This window comes from Patiria miniata, unplaced genomic scaffold (genome assembly GCF_015706575.1).
Source record: "Patiria miniata isolate m_02_andy unplaced genomic scaffold, ASM1570657v1 HiC_scaffold_7, whole genome shotgun sequence".
NCBI classification, from domain to species: domain Eukaryota; kingdom Metazoa; phylum Echinodermata; class Asteroidea; order Valvatida; family Asterinidae; genus Patiria; species Patiria miniata.
In genome coordinates, this window is record NW_024037074.1 from 35,198,844 (window position 1) to 35,207,271 (window position 8,428).

The 8,428-nt window shown below is 42.9% G+C and overlaps 1 protein-coding gene across 1 annotated transcript; it reads left to right on the plus strand.

The window, feature by feature from the left end:
• The first annotated feature begins 136 nt into the window (after positions 1 to 136).
• Positions 137 to 8,369, plus strand: LOC119746282 (protein RRNAD1-like). Its single transcript, XM_038223127.1, has 8 exons — positions 137 to 281; positions 1,771 to 1,892; positions 2,527 to 2,719; positions 3,383 to 3,568; positions 4,541 to 5,504; positions 5,958 to 6,114; positions 7,206 to 7,390; positions 7,979 to 8,369. Exons 1-8 carry the CDS (start codon positions 168 to 170, stop codon positions 8,062 to 8,064), a joined length of 2,007 nt encoding a protein of 668 aa, XP_038079055.1. The 5' UTR covers positions 137 to 167; the 3' UTR covers positions 8,065 to 8,369.
• The last annotated feature ends 59 nt before the right edge of the window (positions 8,370 to 8,428 follow it).

Here is an 8,428-nt window from a genome sequence, read left to right on the forward strand (position 1 = left end):
AAGTGCTTAGGGGCCTTTTCATGATCATACTACACTATCTTGAAAAAAGTTAAATTCTACCTCCATCATCTGAGTGAGCTGTATGGTGTACACTGAACAGGCACATACAGTACACTTTCTTAGACTGTAGTGGTTCAACTCCTGTTTGTTATCTGTCCTTAACAGAAATGACGGCATATGTGCAGTGTACAGAGAGCACAGTCAGGCAAGTTGAGGAGTTAGCCAAGCAGCTTCACACGTTAGTGTGTCGGTATCGATGGATCACAGAATCCTATGTTGTGGTAAGACCTCAACTTTGTCTTGGTATGTGAGAAATGGAAGAGAGCACTGTAGAACATATGGGCCCTGTCCATCCAGTTCGTTAGTGTGACGCCATCTCAACTTAATCATGCGTACTCACACGGTGTAGCATAGCATGAATGGAACCGGAAGCTAACGCAACTCGAGCGTTTATCCTTACCGCTGGTAGCGCGCGTGTATGACGTTTTTACTAACAAACGGGATACTGACACATGTAATCCTGCCAGTTGTAGCCAAGTCATTTGGAGGGGAATGACTTACCCTCAGGGGTTCAGAAGGCAAAGAGACAGGATGCTGCAGATGGTTTTGAAATGGTGATGCGAGGGCAGATATGTATTTAATTAAAGGGGGACTTTTTCTTTAAAATATGGGGGTATTTAAGAAACTAAGAAAGTTGTTCAACATTTACCACTGTTCTGTTCTGGAGCTGGATGGGAAAGGAACCCAGACACACAATCTGTGGGCCTTCTCTAGACAGGGACCTGTGCTCCCAAACGTACAAAACTAAATCATGCCAACTTTACTCACTCTTTAACCAGCAAATTTCTCCAAAAATTCCATTGGGCAAAAAAAAGGTCCTCAGTATTTCACCAACCAAGATTGCAAACTCAATTTAATTCTTAAAGGAGACTTTTCTTCAATATTGTGCACATGAGAGGGAAGTCAGGTGATTTCAAAATGAGGCTAAAGACTAGACTGGTGCATGTCCAACCATGGTCCAACTATTTGAAAAGACTGACCTCTTCATTCATTGTCATTAGTCTGTTGGCTGACTATGGAGAAATGTGTAGTAAATAGAGACTAGTTCCCGGTTCATGCCACATGTTTCTTTTGGCACAGTTGATTGATTCAGTACTGAAGCGGTGTTGGACTGTTTGTTTCATATGCCAGTCTAATTTCTTGTATCGCACGTTTTCAATACCTTAAGTTTTGGGACTCTCATACACAGTATTGAGAGTCCCAAATTTTCGGACTAGGCATCCTCAGGCTAAGGTACTATGTACCAATAGACTGGAATCATAATGATGTCACACTTTGTTTACATTCGCTTTCCTATGGGAGCCAGGTGGGCCCAGGACGAGAGCCACAAAGCTGCCATAAGAAAGCGCACATAATTAAAGACAGTGCGACGTCATTATGATTCACTGAGGTCTATGGAACCCTGCTCAAAGATAAAACATCCCTTCTCCAGCCCAGTACAGTAATGTGCCACAGTTATAATCAAGTCAATCACGTACATATCACTCACAACTCACAAGAAACAACCTGGGATCACAGCAAAACTCATAGTCATTTGGATGGCCTGTCACTTGGGACTGGACTTGCTATGTGAAATGTGACTGGCTTGTGATTTGATTACACCAAGTGCAAACCTTACTTGTGACCTGAATTTGAAATTCAAAAGTTAGTTGCCCCACAGAGCTGGGTTTTTTTTTACACAGCTGGTGATACTGTTTTTTTTCCTGGTAGGAGTTCTTTGTGAAGGACCACTGGGGTCATCTGTCTCCCTCATGGCAGCAATCTCTCGCCTCACTGACCCCTCCTGACATTGCTGAAACATTGCTGATGAAACCTACCTCCACCCCTAGAAGGTAAAACCACTGCCCATATCCCTGACATATCCAAACACCTCCGAAATCCAGCTCATGACTTACAGTACTATTAGGGTTGCTGTCCAAATTTCAAAGAATGTGCCATTGTGTAAATTGCAGTGTAAGATTTAGAAGAATCAAGAAGTCATTTGTCCAACAATTAAAGGGAGTTACAAATGTACATATACATGTAGGATTATGTATCCAAGTCTGACATCACATTTGATCATGCGTAAATCTCAGATAAGATTAAGAACTTTTTATGGAAATTGACCTATCGCGGTAGAATCGCATTAGAATCGCGTCAACGCAGCTGGTGAAATATTGTCCAATTACATGATATACAAATGGACGTGGAACGGCAAAATCTGAGACAAACAAAACTTAGTGTACAAAAATTCCATAGGGTTGTCTAAGGGGCATGGCTAACTCGCAAACGGCGATAGGTCAATTGTGGAACTGGGCCATCAAACTTCATAAAAGTGTTGTATTGTTGGACCTCATGACTGCTTCATTGAATTGGTCAGCCACTGTTGGACATGAGTAAGAAAGTTATGTAAAACAGACTTCTAAACGTGCAGTGTTGTACATATATACGATCATGCTGTCAAAAGAATGATATTTTTGTTGAAAGAACCAGCCAGTCGTCCGTGTGGCCGTTGTCACTTTTGGCCTTCAGGGCAGCCACCCTGTTCTTGGCCCTCCCACGCACTGTCACACAGCCGGCTAAGCTCCACCCCCAGAGTGGGAGGAACCCCAACCTGTCTCACTGCTACCGGGCACACGTCAAACCCAAGAAGCAGCACGAGATTGAATGCCTGGCAGAGGTAAATCTGGATAATAAACCAAATGGTATCTCATTCCCCCACAATTATGTAGTTCATGTCAAAGGTCATGCGGGATAGAGACTTCCAACGACTTACAAGTATAACACGGGTCGCTGCTTAACTTAAATTTTGTTCAATGTGGCTCTAACCGAAATCAATTGCAGAAAGTACCACAAAGAACCAATAAGCTTCGTCATCTTGGAGATCACTGTTTATGTTTATCATGAATGACCCTTGACCCCCCTCTATTTAATGCATGTGCAGTATTGCATACCAAATTTGTTGATATCGTAATTTGGGAGATTCTAATTTAAAAAAAAAAATATTCATTTCCTGTACAATTTAAAGCTTGTGGGTTTTTCTTTTTATTAAGAGGAATAGCCTTGATGCCTCAATTTGGCTGTCACTTCTTTTCGTTGCTTCTGAGCCTGAACATTTTTGCTAAGAGTAGAACTGAGGGGTCAAATTGAAACCTCAGCAAGTCTGGAAAAGTATGGAACAATTAAAAAAATTAAGAAGTGCACTTTGCAAAAATATGAACCAAAAGTGGATGTCGGATAGTTTTCGTACATTAAAGTGGAGTAGAAAGTTACACAAAATGTGTTTCTCAGAAAAGCTCATCCCATGGACCCTTTGACAGATTCCGTATGAATCTCTCAACAGGTCATTCACACCACATGCAAGCAGTTAGGATGCGGTCGAGTCGTGGACGTCGGCTCAGGCCAGGGTCATTTGTCCCGACTCCTGTCCTTCGGTTATGGTCATCAAGTCACTAGCATCGAAGCCGTGGACTATCATATTACCGGAGCGGCCAAGTTTGACCAAGAGGTCAGGGCCTACTTTGAAAGGGTAACATAAATTGTTAAAATTTCAAAGGTTAGTTAGAGTTTTCCATCTTAACCCTAAAGGGGCCGGGTTATTTTGACCATCTCTCAGCCGGGGGGGGGCGGATTCCGCCCCCCCTAAGATCTCGGCCATCGAGTGACGAAAAATTTTGAAACTCGGCACATGCATAGAGCAACTCTTCCTTAACATACCCAAGAAATTTCATGACTATAGGCCAAAGGGTTTTGGAATTATGGCTAATTAATTATTCATATGTACGAATGGCAAATCTGCTCTGTGTACACGACGTATATGCGAAAATTCAGTTTTTACGGCGCGTAGCGCGGGAAAATTTTTCGCTACGCGGCAACCCGTGGTCCGATTTTTATGTTTTTGGTATCAAAAGATGCGCAAGGCTCGAGGCTAAAAAGTCATAACAGCTCGGGTCGCGAAAAAAAATTTTTTAGAAGCTATCACGGAAAATGTTGAGGGGGGGGCGGAATCCGCCCCCCCCCGGCCCCTTTAGGGTTAAAGGAAATGCAAATTTTAATATCGTGTTTGCCCTTCAAAATTTCAATTTTGTGTTTTGCCTTTCATATTTTCGAGAATCACCTCAAAAATATGTTTGCTTTTTTCCTAGCAGTATAAAACTTATTCACTGTTGAATGAGACATTGAATGAAAAAAATCCACCACTGTTTAGTTATTGAATTATTTCTTCCCAAAATTCAAATTATTGGCTGCCAGACAATAATTCGACTCTCGTAGGGCGGGCCATTGAAGTCCTTTTTCAAAAATTAAAGTCCTTTTTCAGAGGGTTGCAGACTCTGAAATCGGAATAAAGTAGTTTATTCGTTAAAACAAACCATTCAAATTAAAAATTCATTGGGAGAAGAAAAAAAAAATCAATTTTTGAAGAGCACAGGGTGTGGAACTTTAACTGTTGCAAACATTTGTGTGTCTGAACTTGTTTCTGGTTAAAATTTATCTGCTGTAGAAAGCTAGGGCCAACGAGGCAGCAGTATCGGAGGGTATTGCATCACCCCACCATGTGGTGTGCACTGTCCACCCCTACATTACAGTGGAAGAGTTCCTGTCAGTCATAAGTGCTCGCACACAGTCAAACCAAGGCGATGGACAGTCCCATTCTGTTTCAAGGGTGGAATGCATGACAGGAAAACCGGTGCACAAAGTCAAGAAACTGAAGATGGATTCAAAGGAGAGTGACGCAGGCAAATGTGAAAGAATCAAAGAACATGAGAACTGTGGTCGCAGATTAGCTGACCGATGCACAAACGATGAGCAACCAGGATTTGCCCAAAGCAATCAGTCTGAGTCGCGGGAGACAATTTCCAACCCATCCGGTCCGTCAACGTTTAAAATTCTGATGCCAGTCAATGCCCAAACAGAAGATTCTGGTACAAGTTCCAACCCCGATTCTTGCCAGGACCACATCACAATTCAAACGGAATGCAGCCATTGCCTAACTGGGGAGCGTCCCCAGAGTGAACCTTTCTTAGTCACAGGTCTGCACACATGCGGTGACTTGGGCCCAACGATGTTACGGACGTTTGCCGAATGCCCACAAGCAGTGGCCCTGGCTTCCGTTGCTTGTTGCTACATGAGGATGTCATTCTGCGACAAGACGAGTGACCTCCATAGTGCGCCCGGTACGCCGTCTCCAAATGACGACATGGCTGCAACAAACCCTTCGTCTCAAAATCCTGGAAATTCTGAGTTTTGCGGATCGTCTTCAGAGGATTCCCAAGACAGACTTTCTGGCGGGAACAAAAACTCTTCAAACTTGGCACCAATTGACAAGAGTGCCCCAGGCTTAGATGCTGGTTTCCCTATGAGCATGCATGTCAAGTCCCTGTGTCGGGAAGCGGACTCCATGCTGACCTTTGAACCCTTGGAGCTTGCCTGTCATTTTATTGAGGGTTACCAAGCAAGGTTAAAAGGTCAGTGCACTTAATATTTTAAGCTTAACACTTATGTATGATGATTTTGCTAGACACTGAGCTTATCCTCCTTGACAATGTTTTTTTTCTCTTGGTCCAATTTGCAGCATGCACACAAAGAGGGAATACTGGCACAAACACCTAAACATGGCTGCGTTTATCTCCACCCTTCACTACATGCTAAACATGTCAGCCACTTCAAAATATTTGTAGGGTATGCTCATGGTAAAACTTGACACAAAATTTAAAGCTATTGTGAATTTGTGATGTCAAGGAAAGCTATAAACATTGCAAATTTGCAAACACATTTCAACTGCAGTGAATTTTGCCAGGAATTGTTTGTGGCATCAAAGTTGCTTCGCATTTGCATTTCCTTCGAGTATGATGAGCCCTATCATAATTAATCCCTGATTCTAGATTCCAACGATAGCGTTTGAATGTTTTCTTGACTAGACAATGACCCCAGCCTACTCACCCAAGGCTACCGGGCAGCATTGGAGGTCTTGATCCAGGAACAGTGTCCAAACCTCAACCAGAGTCAGGAAGGTGCGCGGAGGATCAGGAAGGCTGTGGGTAGTGTCAAGAGGGCTCACCAGATGACCTTCCAGGAGTGAGTTTTTACTTGTTCAGTGAATGGACTCTGTGTGGCACTGGTGGATGCAGAACCCAAAGTATTGGAGGCCAAGATGACAGTGTTGCACCCTGCAGCCGATTTCATGAAAAGTGTGCAGCTTGCGTCATGTGTAAGACTTTATGCAACAAATTTGTTGCGCAGCTGCTCAATAAACTTACAATCAATTTCACGAAACTTGGCGTAGCTGCGCAAAGTTTTAAATAATTTAAACATCTTGGACGAGGATAAAAACAGCATTTACGACGGCTGTTTGTGTGTGAATTTGTTTGTTTGCAAAACAAAATGATTGCACAAGTTATGCCATAATTTATTGCTCAAGTCGTGGACTTATGTACTATCCTACTTTCGTGAAATGTGTCACAAGTGAAAAGTTGCGAAGCGTGAAATGTTGCGCATCTTATGCAATAAATTGTGGCACAAGCCGAGTTGCGCCATTGCGTAAGGGTTCGTAAAATCGGCTGCAGGATTTGTTGTTGGAAGGGGCTGAGCAACATGGCTGGCAGGTCGTTGCACATTAGCCCTAACAGTCCTGAATCCTCCAAGTTCAATATAATTGTGCACACCCCCTAGAGAGTTAGGGTTAAAAGCTGACAAACATTGTGCTCTTTTTCCTATCAATATTTCATGAATCGATGTGGAGGAAGGAGATAAGTAGACAACAGCACCAATTTAAAAACAATTGTCTACACTCCCTGTCTTGTTTGATTATTAAAAAAGGTTGTTTTTTTGCCACCCAGCTATTGCAAAAAATGTTATTGCTACGGATTTTCATCAGTTTCCCAAGAAAATCTGTAGAGTAGGAGTCAATTCGTACTGAGAGTTTAAGAAACATTAAAGGGATGAATAGTCACATCGAATGTCACTAACTTGTTAAAAAAAAATGGGGCTAATCAACAGAAACTGAGACAACTTTTATCCAGCAAACAGTATGATCAATTCATTCTTTCAGAAAAACAGCCCTATTTCTCTGATTTCTGTTATTAAAAACCTCTTTTGTGATATACAATAGTGGTCCACATAATGGAATGGGTTACTGAACCAATACATGTATTGTCTCATTCACGCAGCTATGCCTCCACCATCCTCAGCAAGCTTGGCTTGCAGAGTGACCCAGGCAGGATTTGCACCATCGGTGAGACCCTCCTACCCCAGTGGCACAACCTACTGACCTATCACAGCATACGCCAGCTGCTAGCCCCCATCATAGAGAGTCTAGTCCTGCTGGACAGGGCTCTGTTTCTTTATGAGAAAGGTTGGTGGGTTAAAATAAACCTAAGTCCGTAAACATCTTTGCTCAGAACTTTCCAGACTCCTCAAACATCCACCACTGGGCAGGCAGCCAATAGCATAGTCTAACCCTAAATAGCTCAGTTCAAAGCCATGACGAGCCTTGTACACTGATATCTAGCAGAAGTTTTGATACCAACTTACGACAGTCCAATGTACAATTCGTACACAATTTAAAAGTTTTGATATGGAGTACTGAAAAATCTTTGCATTCTTTGACATGTGTAGGGAAACAGGCTTATTCATGGACACAGGTGATCAACTTATGAACGATCAATTAATGAACACGCACACATATACTCCTACATCCATCTTAGTAAACACCGGCAATCGTGGACCCCATATTGTCCCTAATCCTCATTCCTCTGTTTAAGCAGCAGCTCTCATTGGTTTTGTACACGAATTTCAATTTTCAATCGGTCAATCATGGACCCTTTGTTTGTGCCCTAACCCTTTTGTCCCTAGTCCACGATTGCCGGCGTTTACATACTCACACCCTTTGTGCTTTATGGTACGGTGGTGATTTGTTTCTCATTTCTATTTGTGTACGTAGGTATAGAGAGTAGCCTGGTGCCAATCTTCGACCCCTTACTCTCCCCAAGGAATTTGGTTCTTCTCGCCATCAAGAAGACGAGGTGACAGACTAGGAAAACTGCACAACATGATCATCAGTTCCTGCATGGGAATGATTACATTGAGGGCTATAATCTTGATGCTGTGACTCTATGGACTTGATGAAGTAACAGTACTTATGTAGATGGTGCTGTGTGACCACTCACAAGACCTACAGTGCGTTGGACACACTGTTTGCATACACTGGTTCATGCATGTACGGTTGCGGGCATGTGTGGTCTAGCGGTGGAGCACAGGATTCATGATCGTGAGGTTGTGGGTTTGAGCCCCGCCGTGGTGGCCATGCGTGTTGTGCCCTTGAGTAAGGCGCTTTACCTCAATTACTCCTCTCAACCCAGGTGTTAAATGGGTACCGGCATTATTCAATGCT